This window comes from Desmodus rotundus, chromosome 11 (genome assembly GCF_022682495.2).
Source record: "Desmodus rotundus isolate HL8 chromosome 11, HLdesRot8A.1, whole genome shotgun sequence".
Classification (NCBI taxonomy): Eukaryota; Metazoa; Chordata; class Mammalia; order Chiroptera; family Phyllostomidae; genus Desmodus; species Desmodus rotundus.
This window is the reverse complement of record NC_071397.1, coordinates 40,352,169-40,374,918: the sequence shown is the minus strand read 5'-3', so window position 1 is coordinate 40,374,918 and position 22,750 is coordinate 40,352,169. Positions and strand designations below refer to the sequence as shown.

The following is a 22,750-nucleotide window of genomic DNA, read 5'->3' as shown; positions in this document are numbered from 1 at the left end:
CCAACCGCTTTTCTTGGAAATTATTCTAATTTATTTTTTCTAGCTATTGAATATATTTCTAAAGGTAATACAAAGATTTTCCTGACCTTTTAAACATAGTGACTTCTTTAAAGGCAACTGAATTTAATTATTGAACTCATCTTTTCATTCTCGAGCTGAAGTCAAAAGGAAGCATTGAATAATGTTAAGAGAAGTGTTTCATCTATGAAAAGATATTCATAGGCATGATAATCAGAACATTTTAATTGTTCTTCCTGCTTGTTCTTCTAGATTTCAACATATTCCAGGTACACAGGAGGGGTGTGAATGGGGCAAATTCTGATGTAGTTCCACTACATTGATTTTTGTCTCCCCTATGAAGTTGAAGAATTTTCATATATAAAGTAATATTTTTTAAAAAGTAGTAGTGGCACATGAGTGATTTTTCTGGGACCATATAGTAAGCAAAAACAATAATGGACTTCTTTATCATACTTGGCAGAAACTTTTTATTTAATCAGCTTGTCACTCTGTTATAGTAAATTCCTATCCCACACATGTCCTTCAGGTAGAGACAGTCAGGTGATAGAAGAGAATATAAAGCTGTCCAACATACCAGTAATGAATATATAAGTTTTCTGTCTTTGTAATTAAAAAAGTTATTGTAATCAAACAAAATTGTCATAATCAAAGATTACCCACTTTTTAATTATATTAAAATATGTTTAATAATTTACTTAAAATGTTTCCATGTTAAAATAATATTAACTTTAAATTTTTATTAAAAATTGAGAAACTCAAAGTAATAGTCTCTGTATGTATATAATTAAAATGCCAGTGAAATACCAAGAATTTTTTAAAAGATTTTATTTACTTATTTTTAGAAAGAAGGGAAGGGAGGGAGAAAGAAGGGAGAGAAACATCGATGTATGAGAGAAACATCCATCGGTTGCCTCTCACATGTGCCCCACATCCCTGCCTAGGGATTTGGCCCGAAACCCAGGCATGTGCCTAACCTGGAATCAAACTGGAGACCTTTGTGGAACGGTGCTCAACCAGTTGAACCATGCTGGTCAAGGCCCTAGAATTCTTCATAAATAAAATTCATAGAACAATTCACAACATGATGACATTATATTTTTCAGTATTAAAGTTGGGCAATAGCTCCTTCTAGTAGACAAAATATTAGTATAGATAGTTTTGCTACAATGAGAAGATGATCAGGTACAATGAATATCTCTGATCACGATATTGATATCATTTTCAATGTGGCTAAAAATTAAGTGTTCATAAAGTACTATTATGAATCTATTGGATGTAGATTTATGAATTTTATAACACCAATAAAAGCAAAGAAAAGCAGTGTGCTTTTAATTTTAATTGTTTAATTATAATAAACATTTACATCATAGTTTTGTAAAATAACCCAAATAAATAATGCATGTTAACCTTAAAAGCTGGATATGAAAATACTTAGCTCAATGAATAGCTTTCAAAAATGGTAAATCATATTCAACTCTACAGACAGCTCACTAAAGGATAAAATAAAAACTAGATATATTGTTAGAGAGGTTCTCAGTTAATAAGAAAATTGATCTTCATTTGTCTCAGTTTCGGCAAAGACCAAGGAAGACAAGGAAAGGTTTAAAGGAATACTTAATGCCTTTTTGTTTTTAAAATTAGAAAATTATAGGATATCATTAAAAGAAGGATTCACATGGGTTCAATTTTAATGATTCTATAATATTCATTACAATATATATATATAATCTCTCTCAAGTTCAGAGACATATTTTATGTAACAGTGTATGTTGTGTGTTACCACAATTTGGGGGATAAAATCCTAAAGGTAAAAATGTTGCCCTGGGTCTAGTAGAAAGCTATTCAATGATAGAGATTCATTAGAATCTAGTATCTTCTGTCCCCTCCTTTTGTTATGACCTTAAGGGCCACATAAACTTCATTATTAATATTTATTTTAAAATTAACTCCTTATGAAAAAATTTGGTAGTTCATTTCTTCAATATATATTTACATCTCAATGAAAGAGTATTCTGTGCTTCTGAAATTTCTTAATAAGTTAGCTAATTGTGGTTTCTGTTGGGATTATGAGTAACACTCCCTAATTCTTATTTAGAGCCCCTTCCACAGGTCTAATGGAGACTTCTAATTGAACTGGGGAATTCTGTCCACTCTGACAGTGTAGTCAGGTCCAAACTGCTCTCTGGTTAATCCTTCAAACAGTGTTAGACCAGAATTAATCTAGACTGAGCCAGAAGTGCTTTTTGTGGACTTAGTTTAACAGCTTTGAGATTAGGTTCTGTTCTCTGTGATACTTCTCTGTGGCCACCTGGCACTAAATCTAGCTGTGACAATAAACAACAAGAACAAATGTGGAGGAGGGTTAAAGAGGAGATGGAGACCAGAAGGATTACCTATGGACCAGGAGTAGGAGTAGTATGCTGCTAGTAACTGGAAAAGGATTAGGATTCCTCTTGCAGCAAGATAGAACAGAAGAATTTAATGGATATTTTTTAGGTTAGAGAGTGCACAATAAATACTGTTGTGGACATATGTAGCCCTTTTTAAATTTGCATATAATGTCATCATAAGTGCATTTAAATGATTTATGCATATCAATGATTTTTTTTAATTTTATTTATTTATTTATTTTTAGAGAGAGGAAGGGAGGGAGAAAGAGATGGAAACATCAATGTGTGGTTGCTTCTCACGTGCCCCCAACTGGTGACCTGGCCCGCAACCCAAACGTGTGCACTGACTGAGAATCGAACTGGCAACCTTTTGGTTCACTGGCTGGCACTCAATCCATTGAGCCACACCAGCCAGGGCTAAGTTTTTTTTTTAAACTCATTCAAAATTTCTGTTTGGGGCAAGAAGTTGATATGACATCAAGCCTGAGCTGTTTCTTCTCAGCACTTTTGAATGGTTTCTTACATCTAATGATCAAATATTTTAATGATCTTTTGGTTACATTTTTTCCTATTTGGATTTTTATTGAATTTATTGGGGTGCCATTGGTTAATAAAATTATATAGGTTTCAGGTGTACGATTCTATAATACATCATCTATATATCGTATTGTCTGTTCACCACCCAAAGTCAGGTCTTCCTCCATCACCATTTATCCCCCTCTTTACTCTCTTTCACCCCCCCATCCCCTTTTCCCTCTGGTAATCACCATACTGTTTTCTGTGTCTATGAGTTTTGGGGGAGGGGTTGTTTGTTTGTTTTGGTTTTTTGCTTAATCCCTTCACCTTTTTCACCCAGCCTCCCAACACCTCTCCCCTTAGTGATGCTTTAGAATCTAAAGCATTTAAATTTTAGATATAGACTCAAAATTATTTAGGAATTTGTTTCAAGAAAAGGATTTTCAAAATATTATTTCCTTTTTGTGTGTATGTGCCCATTCCACATTTAAAATATTTCCATTTATAAAAAATGTCTTAGGTTTTGATGTCAGGAATTCTGACTGATCTGAAAACTGCCGGTAAAGACAAGCATCCTTTTAAAGACCGCCCCGCTGCTGATGTGGTAACTCTGACACGTGGCTGTTGTCTGTTAGCTTTCACAGGCTGACTCCTGCCTTTGGGTTGGTGATTCCACCTGATCAGTCTATTGACTTTGGCATTTTTTTAAATAAGCAACTAAAGACACTACTATTTATAGTTTGTTCATCTTAAATTCCTTTACAACAGCAGAGGCATTCTCAAAGTTGTGCTCCTTGGAAATTTTTTTTGTTTATTGCCTGCTACAGGCCAGGATACGCTGAGTGCCCCAGGTACAAAGGAGAAGGCCGGCTGGCATTTCTGAATTATTATCAAAGCAGTCTTTTTCCTTCTGGATACATTTGGAGAATTTATTTTTAGTAGATTTTATAAGTTCTTATAAGTAATATAAATGCTGAAGCATTTTAAACCTCTAAGGCAGGGGTGTCAAACTCATTTTCACCGGGGGCCACATCAGCCTCCTGGTTGCCTTCAAAGGGTCGAATGTAATCTTAGGACTGTATAAACGTAACTGCTCCTTAACAGTTAAGCAAGAGCTTGGCGCTGCCACCAGGTAGAAACAAGGTGCCAGGCCAGATCAAACAAGGTGGAGGGCCGGATTCAGCCCATAGGCCCTGTGTTTGCCACCTGTGCTCTAAGGTAAAATGCTCCAAACTTAATTTTATGTGCAATGTATTGCAAAATAACTCCCCTTAAAGACAACGGTCAATTTTGTAGTCTGTGTTCTGGTCAGATTTCACTTGTGACTATTGCAACTATTAATTTATTTTAAATTGTTCTTTCATAAATTAGTAAGAAACCTTCCAAAAAAGAATGAAATTGCAAACTATGTTCCTGGTTCTGTTTTTTGTTGTTTAGTGAAGAAATGATACCAGACAAAATAGTACCTCTTTTTTATTATCATATATTATCTTCTATTTTGTGATGTAAATAGTATGTTTCTTTTAAAACAGGTTTAGCACAGAATCTTTACATTGTATTTAACATTCAGAGGACCTGAGTCTTCTAACTAGAGGCAGGTTCTGTGAGTTTTTCCTTACTGTGATCCCAATAAAAAAAATGGAAATATTCAGAGTTTAAAGCCCAGACCTCCTAGGTTCCATTATTATGAAAATTGTAATAATTATTATGACAATTTTAAAGTTATCACCTATGGATTTGCCTAAAAGTTATGAACCCATTTGTTTTCTTCCTTTCATTATGATTAACATTCAGTTTATTAAATTAGCACAACTTTATAGTTGACTATTTCTTCTAAAGAGCAAAATTTCTTTTACTTCTTAAAAATTCATTTTTTTATACCCAGAGAAAATTCCTAGTTGTAGTTTATTGGTTTGTTAAGTCCACTTTCACCTGAGTTATATTTTAAACTTTTAATTTTTATAATTTTCTAAGTTATATTTTATTATATCTCCTGATAGTCTGTATTTTTTGTACACTATAGTCATTAACTTTTTAGATAATGCTCATAGGACTGTTTCTTTCTACCTTACTTTCATAACTGTGATCACATTAATATTTTGTTCACTTAGAAACATATATTTATCAATTTACATGTTTACTTAGTAATTTACACTTATAATAATTACATACCTAAGACAGTTTATGAGTCTTTGTAAAATTAAAATGAAAATTAAATAAATATCCTGATCTTGCAAAATTAAAAATTTTAAATAAAATTTTATTTTCATTTGTCATTATAGGTACAATATAAAATTAGAGTGATATGAATTTCCTTGAGTTATGTGAGCTATTTCAACAGTTAGCATAAAGTCCTTCAAAATTAATTTCATATTAATTTAAATATAATTATCAGATTTTAAAGTATCTACAAATGTGGTTACATATTTCATTCATGAAATGTCATTCTTTGAATGCCTGCGCTGCTGTTAAGTCTAATTTGGGTTGAAATTATGTAAGAAAGATGAAATTAAATTCTTGATGCTTGAGGAATAGATGGGGTGGAATATTTGTATGAACCTATTATTTCTCTTCCTAATATACAGTAAAATGCCATCACTTTATATTGCCTAAAGTGTTTAAAACAGTTACTTTTTAGTAAAATGGTTAAAATAAATTAAATCTGCCAAAAAACATAGTCTATTATAACATTATTATATTTGCTAAAGTTACTTCATTATATAAATTAAGTAGGTCAATAATAAGAAAATCTTAACTGGTGTTAACTACTTAAGTTGTATTTTTCCCCACAACTATCACTTATGTTTTTTAATATTGTAGCAATTTTTCCTAATATTTCAGTCAAATGTGGATAAGTGAGATTTTACTGTATTTTCAGATTTCTGTAAGTTTGTATTTGGGCACTTATAGTTTTGACTTGGATACAAATCCCTTTTCTGTTTTCACTGTGATCTTATGGAAACTCATGGTGAATTTGAATTGAGTTTATTGTAATATCTTTAAAAAGTTTACCCAATGTAATCTCTACACTGAAACCACACTGTGACACTATTTGTTATGCAGTGGAGTTAAGTATATGTAAGATGGGCCTGTCTGAGATTCAAGGGAATTTAAAGATTTAAATACAAAAAGAACCTAGGATGAAATTATCTCACCTGTGTATTGGGGTCCACCCACCACCCTCCACCATAAAAAGTTACAGTGATGTTCCAGTGTATTTTCTTTGAAAGCAAGCAATACAGACACTTATTTTTACTTTCTTATTGTAGGCTCCCAGCAGTCTTATGGAGACCCTTGAGCAGCATCTAAATACATTAGAAGGAAAGAAACCTGGAAACAAGTACGCATTAGTTGCATATTCTAAATAAGATGAAAAATGTTAGAATTGTTCTTTACAAGAATGAGACTTATTACAGTACAACTTATACTACTACAGTTTTAGGGTGTGCTTTCTTGTAATTCTTCTGGGTTTCCTCAAAACACCCCTCCATCCCATTAACTTAAGACAGTGTGACCCTATGTACAGGCAGTCTGTCTGCAGACTAGTGAAGCCAATTAATGGGTTGTACCTATGCTAACTGAACTTTGCCCTTAGAAGGGATTCACAATATGCAGAAAAAGAATTGCTCGTTTACAAATGGAGGCTGTCGTCATTGTACACGAGTAACAACAAGCACAATTGCACAAGCAGCCTTGCACACTGTTGTCTAACCAACCCCACTGTAAAAAAGCAAAGCCCTCAAGTACCGTTTTTTGGACTCCAGACTCTCCCCACTTGAACCACTGAGCATGGCACGCTGCTGACATTTTACTAAGAGATCTTTTTATAGAGAGAGTAGCAATCAGGCAGTGGTAAGTGCAGTTTTACTGGATTTTCATGCCGTTGTTTTGGCCACTTACATTTTTTATGGTTTTTCCTCTTTTCGTAGAAAAAAATGTCCAGGTTCTATTCCATTTCTTTGCTCTAGCAGGTGTCAAACTTCTATATTCACAAGACCCAGTGCTTTTCACTCTTCTTGCCTTTCAGAGACGATAATTCCACTAGTCTCGAGTGCCTACCCCCCTTATCTCTGTCGGTGTAAATCTCACAGATCCCAGATTTCTCATGGAAACCTTCCTTAATCATGCACTGCCCTGTGTTCCTGTGTTGTGGCTATTCCCCCCACCCACACACACACATATACATGTGGTTTAAATATATTTTCTAGTTCTAAAGGTCAGGGACTATTTTATACTTCATTATCTCCACCTTAACACTGAGCGTAGCTTTCTGTACAGAGTCAGGTTGCAGCGTCTTTGTGGGTCATCCTGGCTTTATGTTTATTCCACTTAGACTGACTGCAGAACTTAGCAGGGACAACCTAAGAACTGATTATTGCAGGCAGGGCTGTGGGCTGATCATGAATTTTACCTATGATACAACTACCAAAATGCAGCTCCTTTCTGCATTCTTCTGTTGGCATTCTCCCAGAATCTAGACTCGTGTGTCAACGTTACCTTTTTGTTTGTTGTTTTATTAACTAAGTGTTCTTTCTGTCATCTTTTCCAAGTTAGTATAAAATTATTGCATGTTTTAAATTTTCAATGATAAACAATAGTGTAGGAGTCTCTTAGGCAGTCATGGCAGAGCTATTTGGAGTGATGAGCCTCTCAGGGGCTTTAGCAGGTTTGTGGCCACAACCCAGGGTCTGCCCCACCTTTTATGTGGCCATGGATGATCAGCCTTCTGTGGAGAGATTAATGTCAATTAAAAAAACAGGAGAGTATATTAAGTCACAATAGAAGATGCTCACTTCCAGCTATTGCTGGAGCCACCCTGTACTAGGGTACCTGGGAAGTCAAGTGAGTCACCTAAGATTTAAGAAAAAAGAAGCAGGAAGCCTGAGAAAACTCCCTGCTCCTGTGGCAGTGGAACCTCTTTAGCTAAGGAAATACAGTATGCCTATCCCCAAGCGTAAGAGCCTCTGCCTTGGGCAGTGAGGGCTGCACATTAGTGAAAAGTCAACTCAGCATTCTTTCCCCTTCTGGTTCCCCTACACACTGCATAGATCCACGCTTGCCCCCTCGACCCTCATTCAGTCTGCCAGGGCTGTAGTTACTTGGAAAGGCAGCCTTCTTTCCTTAGCCCTGATTTCAAATCTACATTCGCCCCCTTGTGGCTGCTACGAGCTAATTTTGGAAACTTTAGCTGTGTATCCTGAGTTACATTTCTAAGAATTACCTTTTTCTGAGAATAATTTTTTTCTCATAAAATCATTTTATGCTTGTCAGAGTTCTTTTCTGAATTGGCTGAGACCATATATGAACTTGTCTTTTGCTTGTTCCCTATTTTTAAAATAAATGAACTATAATAGTTAACTGTTTTCTTTTTTGTATGTTTGTGCTTACCTGGGAACTTAAGTGAAGGGTGAGTACTATATTGAGTGACATTTTTTGCATTTGATTATCACTAAAAATGCAAAAAAACACTCTTAAGAGTCACATTTGGTATTAAGAACATTTAAAACTGATGAACATTTGGTATTAAGAATATTTCAAACTAATTCTGTCCATTTTACACATCTGTGTTTTTTTAATCATTTTTTTTCCTATCTCCCAAGATGACTGGCATAAATAGTTTTACTTTAGTTTGATCTTCTTGGATCAAGAGACTTACAATCTCTCTTAAATATAGATAGATAGATATCTTTCAGATTTTAGAAATCAAAGGTCTTTCCCTTTGTTTACTAATCAAAAGATTTTCCCATGTCATCTGACAGAAGTGGTAAAAGACGAAAAAAGTGGTAAAAGTGGTAAAAAAAGAAATTAATTACTTAAAGCTGTTTACTATGTCTTCTAGTAGCAGTATAAACTTATTCTAACATCTAGGTCAAGTAGATGCATAAAACGGAGCATTTCAAATGTCTTTTATAAAAATATGAATGCCCTTTGTATTTAAACACCACCTTAAAAAACACTGATATTTATTTTTGAAATTTTATGCAAATTTTTTGAACCTTTGTATATTATCTGTTTCTATGATTTCATAGAACAAAAGCAAGAAATTGAGTTTATTTTACATATGGATTTACTAACTTTTGAGGATGCAGGAAACACAAGATAAGTCTATTGTAATTAAAATTATTTGGAAGACAGATTTTTTTCACATCTGTGTTTTGTTTTTGTTGTTTATTTTTCTAGCTAGCACTTATAACCAGAACTATGTAGGGCTTATTGTTGTAAGAAATGACAAAAATTTTCTCTTTTGATAACTTGCTGTTCACATCTTGGAAGTAAACATTGCCATTTGCTATGGGTATCAGAAAAACCCACATACTTGTTTGTAGCATTTTACAAAATTTAGGGTAGATTATAGCAGGGGTGTCAAACTCATTTTCACCGGGGGCCACATCAGCCCCTGTGGTTGCCTTCAAAGGGCTGAATTTAGAGCTCCTTGTCCCTAGTTAAGGAGTAGTTACATTTATACAGTCCTAAAATTACTTTCAGCCCTTAGAAGTCCATCACAGGGCTGATGTGGCACCTGATGAAAATGAGTTTGACACCTCTGGTCTGTGGTGACTCATTCTTTCCTAAAATTATATTCGTGGGGTTTTTTTTCCTATACAGTTTACCATGTGCTAAATTTCTCTAGCTGAAATAATTAACATAAGTATAGGTCTTAAATAAATATCATTATCTATATATAAAATATTGTAGCACTTTCTCTTATAAAGCAGAAATGACGAATGGTAAGGTAGAAAATCAATGAAGGAACAAGTAAAAGGAAGCAGTTTACGGAGTGTGGGAGGGAGGACCTTGGGTGGGCTCTGTGTGTTCTCGTCAGGACAGGCCGCAGTGTGAAGGGGCACAGGCTCTGGGCATCAGACTGACTTGGACTAGAGTCTCAAGTCTACCATTAAAGAACAATGAGACTTTGGCAAGTTATTTACCTCCCTGAGCCTCCAAGCCCTCAAATTCAGTGACTGATGGTCCTTTTCAAAGTTATGGGCCCAGTGGGAGCACCTCTGGTTCTCACCTTTTTGCTGGCATCTGGCCAAAGGCCAGATCTAGTCCCTGGGAACAGAGGTCAGTCATCCTGACAGTTCAGTGTCACGTGAAATCATTTTTAAGACTTGATTGATTCACATTTTTATACAAAGAGTACATAAATGTATTCTTACTCTAAAATTCAGATAATACAGAAATATATTTCACTGCCTACACAATGCTAGCTGCTGTGGAAAGTGCCAGAGATATAAAACACTGAGATGGGTTCCCTCACTTCTAAGAACTTAGCACCTAATGGAGAATACAGATACTAAACAGAAAATTTAGATGCAATGCAGTAAGTGGCAGGATAACAGTAGGAAATTTTCATTTGTTTGTTTGGTCCATGGGGTAACTACAAGTGTTATTCAGTAATAGCATTCATGTAGGAGCTTGGAGAATTAATTCTTGTGACAGTTATGATATTTTATACTTAGATTTGAGTATGATATTCTTTAATGTCAGGTAGGTCAATTTTATCATTTTTACTATATCTTTATTTTTGCTATGGAGTATAAAATATGTTAGAAATTTTTATGTTTTAGTTTGGAAACATATTTCAAAAAGTGCTTGCATGTCCTCAAGTCTCTCTTTGTAACAGTATTTCTCATTGTGTTGGTGCCACTGAGCACTGCTTCATGAAAATTGCTTGAGATACATTAAACTCAATTAATTTATTCTTAGAAAGTGACTGTTTTTGTTGCCAACTTCAGGCTGTTACCTTAGATTTTATTTAGACTTAACTTCCTTCCTTTTCCACATTTTTAAGGAAAAAATGGTAAAAATGGAGAAATTATTACTCAAAAACTCATTAGGAAATTTTCAACCTTATGCTATACTAGATTTTTAGGTGCCTAAGTAAATTGTGTAGATACAGAAAACACTGAATTCATTTGTTTTAGTAGGCCATTTGAAATAAGCAATATAGATAAATGTATATCCTTTTCTTCATAGGATATGCTTTCTTAAGATCCCATTTAGCCAATACACATATCTAAATTAAGTATTACCCTTATGCTTCTACCTTCATCACATAGCAGAAATGTCTGTGTGCCCTTACTTTACATTATGTTAGTTTTAAGTGAAAATTAAATTTAAACAGAAAACGGCAGACATGTATTTGCAAGTGAAACTGAATTTAAAAGGCATTAGTCAGGCATATAAACTACTAGATTTCTTTTGCTATATACAATAAAACAAAAATACATGATATTGTATAAACTTCTAGTCATTAACTCTGCTAATTTTGTTCTGCTACTGCTACGTGTGATAAAATAATGAATTAGAGTGTTTTTTTATTTTATAAAACATTTTTCACAAGTCTTGAAAAATTTTTTAAATTCCAGTTTGAACAGTTTATTTTTGATGGACATGGGCAGTAATGATCAACTCAAAGAATTGAATGCTAGAGATATAGGGGAAAATTATATAAATTTAAGAATTTCTAGTACTATAAATTTAGTGGATGGAAAACATTAGAGGAGGATGCCATAATTGAGTAAAAGATAAAAAGTATTTTTTTAAATAGGGCATCCATTACTAAAAAATTGCATAAACAAGTTGGTATTTGACCAAGTGATATTATCAAACTGAAATGCTTCTACAAATGTATTCATGTGTATTCAGTTGTAATTTTTTGGTTGCCTTTTAGATCTGGTGCTCCCTCTCCATTAAGTAAGGTAAGTTTGTTTGTTGTTTTGTTTTTAAGTATTTTAACCATTTTTGAGGTACAGTTTAGTGGCATTAAGTACATTCACATTTTTGTGCTATATTACTATCCTCCATTTTAATAACTTTTTTTTATCTTCCCAAACTGAAACATTAACTCCCCATATCCCCTATTCCCAGTCCCTGGCAGACACTTTTTTACTTTCTGTCTCTGATTTTGAGTTCTCCAGGCACCTCACATAAGTAGAATCATCTACCTGTCCTTTTATAACTGGCTTATTTCTCTCAACATAACTTCTTCAAGGTTCATCCACATTGTAGCATATGTCAGAATCTCCTTCCTTTTTAAGGCTGAATGATATTTAATTTAATGTATATACTACATTTTGTTCATTTATTCTATCAATGAACATTTGATTTGTTTCCACCTTTTGGCTATTTTAAATAATGCCGCTGTGAACAATAGTGTACAAATATCTGTTCAAGTCCCTGCTTTCAATTCTTTTGGGTTTATATACAGAAAGGGAATTGCTGGATCAAATGGTAACTTTGTTTTTAAAATTTTGAGGAAAGGAAAGTTTTTATGTATTCTCTTTTATATTTTCTAAGTCCAATGTAATATTGTAATGTCTACTTAGTCGTCTATTTGGAGTACATTTTTTTAAGGAGAAGAAATTTTCACATATTTATATTACAACTGAAAACAAATGTATCTTTGTAACATTGTACTAGTTACAAAGCACTTTCACGTACTCTGAATCACAGCCCTGTGAGACAGGTAAGGCACATAATATTATTTGTGTTTTAATAGTAGAGAAACCAGTTGTAGTTGGTTATCATTCCACAAACATGCCTTGTATTTTTTTAAAGATTTTATTTATTTATTTTTAGGCAGAGGGGAGGGAGGGAGGGAGGGAGAAAGAGAAGGAGAGAAGCATCAATGTGGAGTTGCCTCTCATGTGCCCCCCTCTGGGGACCTGGCCCGCAACCCAGGCATGTGCCCTGACTGGGAATCAAACCGGTGACCCTTTGGTGCACAGGCCGGCGTTCAGTCCACTGAGCCACACCAGCCGAGGCAAACATGCCTTTTAGACAGTCTACTTTGATAAATTTAATTACTCCTTTACCTCCCCATCTCTTTTTCAGCATGGAGAACAGGATTAGGGTTATCAGTGACAGCAGTATTTCCTTCTGTAGATCTGTAGTTTATATTTGCCATTGTGTTTTTTAGACCAAAAAAATGTAATGAATGTGTTGTTTCCTCTTTGGCAAATTTCCATTACTGCATGTAATTGCCGTCATTACAGACATGTTGACTGTCCTCATGACTGCAGTGGTGGTCCCAGACACCCCACAGCGTGTCATGCCTGGCTGGCTGCCTCAGACCATTCCCTTGGGAGCTTGAATAAACAATCAGATAAAACAAACAAACAAAAAGCCCCCTGGTGATTCTGATACAAAGCCAGGCTTAAAATCCTTATGTCTATGTGAAAAATTCCAACATATGCCTGCTGAGTAGAGTGCGGTAAAATTATGGCATCCTTTTGGACGGTCTGTTAAGGCATTTTGGCCAAATTGACTTCTATTGACTTTTTCTTTTTATAATAACAGGATTATTTTGGTTTTGTTTTCCTAGCTCTCTCAGCGTTTCAGAGCTTGATGCTACAAGGCAGTTTTTAATGGGCCTTTGAAGATCTTCATTTCTGTATTCACGTTGATGGATTCATGCCATGAATAAGTTCTTGGTAGTGATGTATAAACATCACTTATTTAGCTGTGTTGGTTTAAAAAACCAAATTCTTTTTTTAGAGAAATTGCCATTGCCCACAGTGGATGAATGCAGATTAATTTCAGTTAGTTCTTTCTATTTCCTTGATAATCTTTTATGTTCCATTTGGAAAATTTGAATTTTGGATGAATAAGGAGGCTTGAATTGATGTTTTCTGAGTGACAATTTCCATATTGACCATTTGTTTTTCTCGGAGGGCTGAGTGCTTGGCACTTGTGTATCGATGGGATTTTGACTTCTTGATTAGTTGTATTCTTGGACAAATAGCTATTAGACAAATACTAGTTAAATCTGTAAATTCCTATAAATTTCTTACCTCCTCAGTTTTTTTCTTAATTATCCTTTTTGAAGTGTCAAGTTTTGTCTCTTTGAAATCAGAGGTACACTGACAGCAGTATCGGGTAACCCTTGCCTGGTCTTGGTCTTTGTGTATTTCCCTTGCTGTTATATCTCATTTCTACTTACAGAACTATTAATGGACTGTGTTTGAGATGTCCCACTAATCTTTTCTTGTGAATATGTGGAGAATTAAATATACAAAATAAAAGAAAGTAGACTTAGGATAGTTATTCAATAAATATTCCAATTTTTTAAATGTTAGGCAACTATAAGTCCTCTCCTTAAAAATAAACCAGTCCAGCACAATAAATGTTAGCTTTTGTTTCACTTTAGTTTTATCTTTGTTGTATTAGTGATGGGATATATTCATGATATTCTCAAGACTGGAAGTGACTCGTTTTTTATGAATTGTTCTCTGTTCATATGTGAACTGTTATGTAAGTTAGACTTCTAGATTTTAAAGCATCTGAGAAGACTTCATGTGAAGTCTTCTTAGGATGCAAAGGAAAAAGAATGGCCTTGGTTTTATACCAACTATTAAAATCAATGATTTTTTTTAATTTGGCATTTATCAAAATCTTATCCCCTAATTTTATGTTCAAGAAATACAGCGAGCTTTGATCTTAAATATGGAATAGAAATCTTTGAGATAATAGACCAAACATCTTAAAATCATTTTACATAAGTTACATTTCACTTTTAAAATCTGAAAGATGTTTTCTTCAGTACTGATTATTTATTACAATTCTTGATTTCAAGCTTTCTTTAGTTTTTTCTCCCAAGAGAAGTTACCAAAAATGCTGGAAATGTCATGGGTCTGAAAGTGGAAGACCTCTTGCTCTGTGTCCCGTAGATTCGTATTTGACTAGAGTGTATTGTGCGTCTTCAATTTCAGTCTTCTCCAGCCACAACTGTTACATCTCCTAATTCGACACCAGCTAAAACTATTGACACATCCCCACCAGTTGATTTATTTGCAACCGCATCTGCGGCTGTCCCAGTCAGGTAAGTGGATGAGTATTCAGTGAATGTTTGTTAGTATTTTTTGAGGGTTTTTTCTTTTTAATATACTGAACTGAAATGATTTCATAAAATGAAAGCTAATGTTAACATGTAATATTTTAGGTTATTTTTAGGTATACAAAGTAAGTTCTTTCATACCTTATACAGTTACTTAGACCTGTACCTCTCAAAGCATTAGAGAGACCTAAGCTGTGGAAATCACTGTTGCCCTCCCATTTGGGAAAGGAAGTGGAAAAATTGTGCATACATTGCAAGTTCTTCTGAAATTGTATGATACAGAAAATGTTTTTTAAAAGTAGTGTCTTCTTGTAGGAAATTTAAAGTGTGTGCTAAAGTGCTTTGTTTAAAAAAAAGAAAAAGCTCACAGTTGTAGACCAGTTAGCTGGAATAAACCACCACGGTGCTCCTAACCAGCGACTGTAGCACTAACAGGACGGGAGAGCCGTGAGAAAGGCAGGATCCGCTGTGCATATGTGAGATTGCAGGGCTGCCTACAATGAGACCCCAACTCGTAGGGACCTCCTCAAATAACTTGAGGTCAACCCTTTGTTTGGCTCTTTTGCCTTGAGAGGATTCTAGTTTTATTTTCTAGTATCTGTGACTCTGATTGTGAATGCTCTGTATTTAGAAACTTAAATTTTGAACTAAGCAATAAATCCAAGTAATGCACCCATGTTAACTATGTGTTATCCTCTACTTGCTTAGTTTGGCTTTTTATAATCTCCAGTTTAGTAAAACCAAGCCCTTTCTGCCTCTATACTAAACTAAGTTGCTTCTTATAAAAGCTACGATTTAGGTCTTAATAAATGTTTCCCTATTCTGGCGTATACCTGTTATATTTATGACATGGACATCAAAACTAGGCAACTTTCAGGGGTTGTGAAACATTTTATTTAAAGCAGCAGAATCCACTCTTCAAAAGAATATAACTTGGAACTGTAATCTGTGAAAAGATAAAAATGGAACTAACTGCTGTTTATGAAGAGGGGTGGGGAACCTGGGACACTGCTGGCTTGGTTCCTGGTCTGGTGACCTTTAGGCCACTGCTCTGTAAACCTGAATGTGCATGCGAAACCCCCAGGGTCGTGTTAAAATAAAGATTCTGATGTACTAGGTGATGGGGCAAACCTGAGATGTTGTATTTCTAACAAGGTCCCAGGATGATGCTAGTTTGGGGGTCACACTTTGAATAGCAAAGCTCTAGATTCCTCCTTAGAACTCCTACAGGTAGAGGAGCTTTGCAAAGCACAACCACAGCTGAATAAGAATAAAAAACAGAATTTTTAAGTGAGGCCTCTTTATAGACAAAACTATTATGTTGTAGTTTATTTAGAAAAAGAGGTACACTAGTAAAGATTCATTTTAGTATCTTGGGTTTATAAATCAATTCTTCCCAAGAATCTTTTATACAAAAAAATTTTAGAAAATGGAGGAAAGAAAAAAATTACCCATAATCTTCTTACACTAATACCTTTAATATTTGGATTAAGTTTCTTTTTGTAACAGTTTCCATAGCAAGCATTTCATAACATGTTTCAGAAAATTCCACCTTGCTTTGAGGCATTTAGATTTTTCCCTTTTAATTTCTGCCCTATGACTCATAAATTGAAATATGGTTAGCAACTGACTTCTCAATGGAAATGCTCCAAGCCAGAAGAGAATGGCAAAAAATATTCCAAGTAATGAGAACCAGAGGCCTGCAGCCAAGACTACTTTACCCAGCAAGGCTCTCAATCAAGATAGAAGGCCAAATAAAGAGTTTCCCAGACAAAAGAAGTCTAAAAGAATACACTTCCACCACACCAGCTCTGCAAGAGATGCTAAAGGGACTGCTATAAGGAAAGGAAGCAAGAGAGAAAGAGAGAGGAACACAGGTATGAAAAAATGGCAATGAATAACTACCTATCGATAATAACCTTAAACGTAACTGGATTAAATGCTCCAATCAAAAGACATAGAATAACTGAATGGATAAGAAAGCATGACCCACACATATGCTGCCTACAAGAGACCCACCTCAGGACAGAAGACCTACACAGACTGAAAGTGAAGGGCTGGAAACAAATTTTCCAAGCAAACGGACAGGAAAAAAGAGCAGGGGTAGCAATACTCATATCAGACAAAAGAGACTTCAAAAGAAGGGCCATAAAGAGAGACCCAGAAGGTCACTTCATAATACTCAAAGGAAGAATCCACCAAAAAGACATAAACATTGTAAATATATATGCACCCAACATAGGAGCACCCAAATACATAAAGAAAATCTTGGAGGACTTCAAGAAAGATATTGACAGCAACACAATTATAGTAGGGGACTTTAACACCCACTGTCAAAAATGGACAGGTCTTCCAAACAAAATATCAAGAAGGATATTGTGTCACTAACAATACCCTAGATGAAATGGAATTAACTGATATATATACAGATTTTCATCCCAAAGAAGCAAAATACACATTCTTTCCAAGTGTACATGGAACATTTTCAAAGATAGACCACATGATAGGACACAAAGCAAGCCTCAAAAAATTCAAGAAAGTTGAAATCATATCAAGCATTTTCTCTGACCACAAGGGACTGAAACTAGAAACCAACCCCAAAGGAAAAAACCCCAAACACTCAAAATCATGGAGACTGAATAGCATGCTATTAAACAATGAATGGGTCAAGAACGAGATTAGGGAAGAAATCAAAAAATTTCTGGAAACAAATGAAAATGAACTCACAACAACCCAAAACCTATGGGAGACAGCAAAGGCAGTCCTGAGAGGGAAGTTCATAGCAATACAGGCGTAACTTAAAAAGATAGAAACATTTCAAACAAACAACCTAACCCTATGCCTACAAGAAGTCGAGGAACAACAACAAAGACAGCCCAGAGCAAGCAGAAGGAAGGAAATAACCAAGATCAGAGCAGAGTTAAATGACATAGAGACTAAAAGCACAATTCTAAGGATCAGTGAATCCAGGAGCTGGTTCTTTGAAAAGATAAACAAAATCGACAAGCCCTTAAGCAGGCTCATCAAGAAAAAAAGAGAGGATCCAAATAAACACAATTAGAAATGAAAGAGGAGAGATTACAACTGATACCACAGAAATACAAAGGATTGTAAGAAATTACTACAAAGAACTGTATGCCAAAAAATCTGAAAACCTAGATGAAATGGACACATTTCTAGAAAAATATAATCTTCTAAAACTGAATGAAGAAGAAGCAGAAAACCTGAACAGACCAATAACAGCAGACGAAATTGAAGCAGTCATCAAACTACTCCCAACATACAAAAGCCCTGGACCAGATGGTTTCACAGGAGAATTCCACAAAGATTTAAAGGAAGAGCTAACCCCTATCCTTCACAGACTATTTGAAAAAATCCAAACTGATAGAAGACTCCCAAACTCTTTTTATAAAGCCAGCATCATCCTAATCCCCAAACCAGATAAAGACACAACAAATAAAGAAAACTTGAGGCCAATATCGCTGATGAACATAGACGCTAAAATTCTCAACAAAATACTGGCAAACCGCATCCAGCAATACATTAAAAAGATCATACACCATGATCAAGTGGCATTCATCCCAGGGATGCAAGGATGGTATAATATTCGCAAATCAATAAACATAATACATCACATAAACAACAGCAAAGAAAAAAAAAACATGATAATATCAGTAGATGCGGAAAAAGCATTTGATAAGATACAGCACCCATTTCTGATAAACACACTCAGCAAAGTGGGAATAGAGGGAGCATTCCTCAACATCATAAAGGCCATATATGAGAGACCTACAGCCAACATCATGCTCAATGGACAAAAACTTAAGAGCTTTCCCACTAAGATCAGGAACAAGACAAGGATGCCCTCTCTCACCACTCATATTCAACATAGTATTGGAAGTCCTAGCCACAGCAATCAGACAAGAAAAAGAAAGAAAAGGCATCCAAAATGGAAAGGAGGAAACGAAACTGTCACTGTTTGCAGATGACATGATAGTGTACATGGAAAATCCTATACACTCCACCAAAAAAGTACTCGACCTAATAAATGAATTTGGCAAAACAGCTGGATACAAAGTCAATACTCAGAAATCAAAGGCATTCCTGTATACCAACAATGAAACTGCAGAAACAGAAATCAGGAAAAATATCTCATTTGATACAGCAACAAGAAAAATAAAGTACCTAGGAATAAACCTAACCAAGGAGGTAAAAGAACTCTACTCAGAAAACTACACAACACTGAAGAAAGAAATTAAGGAAGACACAAACAAATGGAAGCATGTACCATGCTCATGGATTGGAAGAATTCACATCATCAAAATGGCCATACTACCCAAAGCGATTTATAGATTCAGTGCAATCCCTATTAGAGTACCCATGACATATTTCACAGATATAGAACAAACATTTCAGAAATTTGTATGGAACCATAAACGACCCCAAATAGCTGCAGCAATTTTGAGAAAGAAGAACAAAGCAGGAGGGATCACCATACCTGATGTCAAACTGTATTACAAGGCCACTGTAATCAAAACAGCATGGTACTGGCATAAAAACAGGCACATAGACCAATGGAACAGAACAGAGAGCCCAGAAATAAACTCAAGTCTATACGGTCAATTAATATTTGACAAAGGAGGCAGGAGCATAAAATGGAGCAAAAACAGCCTCTTCAACAAATGGTGTTGGGAGATCTGGACAGCTACGTGCAAAAAAATGAAACTTGATCACCAACTTATGCCACACACAAAAATAAACTCAAGATGGATAAAAGACTTAAATATAAGTTGTAACACCATAATAGTCCTAGAGAAAAACATTGGCAGGAAAATCTCAGACATTCCCCGCAGCAACATCCTCACAGACACATCCCCTAAAGCAAGGGACATAAAGGAAAGAATAAACAAATGGGACCTCATCAAATTAAAAAGCTTCTGCATGGCTAAAGAAAACAGCATTAAAATACAAAGAGAACCAATAGTATGGGAAAACATATTTGCCAAGGATACCTCAGACAAGGGCCTGATCTCCAAAATATATAAAGAACTCACACGACTCCACTCCAGGAAGACAAACAGCCCAATTAAAAAATGGGCAAAGGACTTGAACAGACACTTCTCCAAGGAGGACATACAGACGACCCAGAGACATATGAAGAGATGCTCAGCATCACTAGCCATCAGAAAGATGCAAATTAAAACCACAGTGAGGTACCATCTCACACCAGTCAGAGTGGCCAACATGAACAAATCCACAAACAAATGTTGGAGAGGATGCGGAAAAAAGGGAACCCTAGTGCACTGTTGGTGGGAATGCAGACTGGTGCAGCCACTGTGGAAAACAGTATGGAATTTCCTCAGAAAACTAAAAATGGAACTGCCCTTTGACCCAGCAATTCCACTGCTGGGATTATACCCTAAGAACCCTGAAACACCAATTCAAAAGAACCTATGCACCCCAATGTTCATAGCAGCACAATTTATAATAGCCAAGTACTGGAAGCAACCTAAGTGCCCGTCAGCAAATGAGTGGATCCAAAAACTATGGTATATTTACATAATGGAATTCTATGAGGCAGAGAGAAAGAAGGAGCTTATACCCTTTGCAACAGCATGGATGGAACTGGAGAGCATTATGCTAAGTGAAATAAGCCAGACGGTGAGGGACAAATACCATATGATCTCACCTTTAACTGGAACAACTGGAACATAATCAACAGAAGAAAAAAGGAAACAAAATATAGCCAGAGACATTGAAGTTAAGAACAATCTAACAATAGTCAGGGGGAGTAGGAGGGGACAGTGAGGAGAGGGGATTACAGGAACTACTATAAAGGACACATGGACAAAATCAAGGGGAAGTGTGGAGGTGGGGAGGGGAGGTGGGTTCAGCTGGCCTGGGGTGGAGGGATGGGGAGAAAAAGCATACAACTGTAATTGATTAGCAATAAAATTTTTTTTAAAAAAAGAAATATGGTTTAACTTTGTTACTGTCTACAGAGCAAGAGTTCGCAAACTATGGCCCAGGGGTCAAGTCTAGCTCACTGTCTGTTTATAAATTTTTATTGGAACAAAGGCACATTTATTTGTTTATGTATCATCTACGTCTTATTTCATTTTACAGTGGCAGAGTCAAGCTGCGATAGAGATCATCTGGCCCATGCACTTAAAATACTTAGCTTCTAGCCCTTTCCAAAAGTAGTTTAGCAGCCCTTGGAGTAGAAGAACATATGGTGTACTGCTGTGGTTTCCAAAATATAATTCTTTTATTTGATTTAAAGTATACAAAATCTGTGATGTTTTCTACATAACTCTCTATTAAAAGCATCTTTACATTGTAGAATTTCAAAATCCTATTTTAAAATTATGTTTTCCATTCAGCACTCCTAAACCATCCAGTGATCTCCTGGACCTCCAGCCAGACTTTTCCTCTGCAGGGGCATCAGCAGCCACAGCACCAGCACCAGCACCACCTTCTGGAGGAGCCACTGCTTGGGGAGGTGAGTGAAGCCAGACAGCCATGCTATCTCTCTCTTCAGTGGTTTTTATTTGGGCTATCATAGCTATGCTTACCTTCTGAAGGTCTAAAATGCTGCTAACCTCTTGGAGAGAAAATGTTCAGAATGGCATCTGTTGATTGAAATATATATTGGGAAAGAGAGACAGAGACAGAGAAAGTACCTATAATGTTCAAGTAGTCATTATAGGTTTTATTTTAAAAGTTGGAACAAAGGCAGTACTTTGCTATTTGAAAATTCTGATTATATTTAACATGTTTTACTAGAGATTCAGGCTTTAGAAGATTGGGTATTTCTGCAAATTTATTAGATTATGCAAAGGCAGCATTTCTAATCTGGTTTTCTCAGGTATAGTCTTTTTCATGGAATCCTTTAGACTGGAATTGGTTTTATTCACATTATATTTGGCTTCATGCAATTGAAGTCTGAGATGGATTTTTGTTTGTGCCAGAAAAGATACACTCTAAACTGATTGAGAGGAATTCCCATTTTATTCATGTATCTTGGAAAAAATTATGCTCTGATAAGTATTTGATTTAAAAGCATATTTAATACTAATATAAAAGTTAAGTTAAATACTCCCTAATTCTCAAAGCTGCAGAGTTTTTTTTTTTTAAATACCTTGCCCTATTGGTATCAACTATCAACTATCAAAATAAATTTTTAAAACTTTAAAAATGACTCATGCAACTATAGGACAAGATAGTGGAATACAGGGTGCCCCATCATATCTCCACACCACAGCAATAATTTGGCCATCCATGGACAAAAGTGCCTTTGTGGGGGCATTGAGACCCAGGTAGGAGGTGGTGAAACCCCAGTAGAGCCAAACCTAGGAGGGTTACTTTGAGAAAGCAGGCTTATGCCCAGCTGGGAGGCTAGGTCCCAATCTTGGTCCTGGCTACAGACCTGGAGACATCACTGCCATCCCTCTATGGACTCACCTATAGTCCTGTTGGGCCTTGGTCCTGCCACCAGCAATAACCACCAAGGGTCCCAGGAGGAGTCCCGTGTGTCCATGCCTTGTGTAACAACCCTGCTGACCTTAGTCTCAGCTGTGGACCCTGAAACAGCCTGTGACCCAGTGGCAATGCACCTCATTCCAGGGCCAGGGGCAGTCCTGCCTGCCCAGGGATCCAGCAGTGACACATGGGTTCATGGCCCCAGACACAGGCCCAATGACCTTTGTTCAACCTCAAATCCTGAAGGAGCCCAGTGGCTCAACTCCATCCTTTCCCAGCTATAGTCAGGGAGCAGCCCTGCACACCTTGGTGAGACCTGGTGAGAAACACATCCATCTGTGCCCCATAGACAGCCCTGTACACCTTGCTCCTCACTGTGGAACTTAAAGCCACCCTCTGAATCAGTTCCAGCCCCACTCTACTGCATTCTAGAGCTACGCCTGCCTTCCCATCTAGTGAGCAGGAGCCACACTATTCATGCACCTAATAACAAATGCAC

At 36.0% G+C, this 22,750-nt stretch overlaps 1 protein-coding gene across 5 annotated transcripts in view; it reads left to right on the top strand.

Moving 5' to 3' along the window:
• Nucleotides 1-22,750, top strand: part of SNAP91 (synaptosome associated protein 91) — a 143,695-nt gene that overhangs the window by 66,453 nt on the left and 54,492 nt on the right. For all 5 annotated transcript variants that reach the window (XM_053913851.2, XM_053913853.2, XM_053913850.2 and 2 more), the window contains exons 10-13: nt 6,197-6,267; nt 11,605-11,632; nt 14,645-14,754; nt 21,153-21,271. In XM_053913851.2, the coding sequence (XP_053769826.1) occupies nt 6,197-6,267; nt 11,605-11,632; nt 14,645-14,754; nt 21,153-21,271 (328 nt within the window). The remainder of the gene's footprint in view (nt 1-6,196; nt 6,268-11,604; nt 11,633-14,644; nt 14,755-21,152; nt 21,272-22,750) is intronic.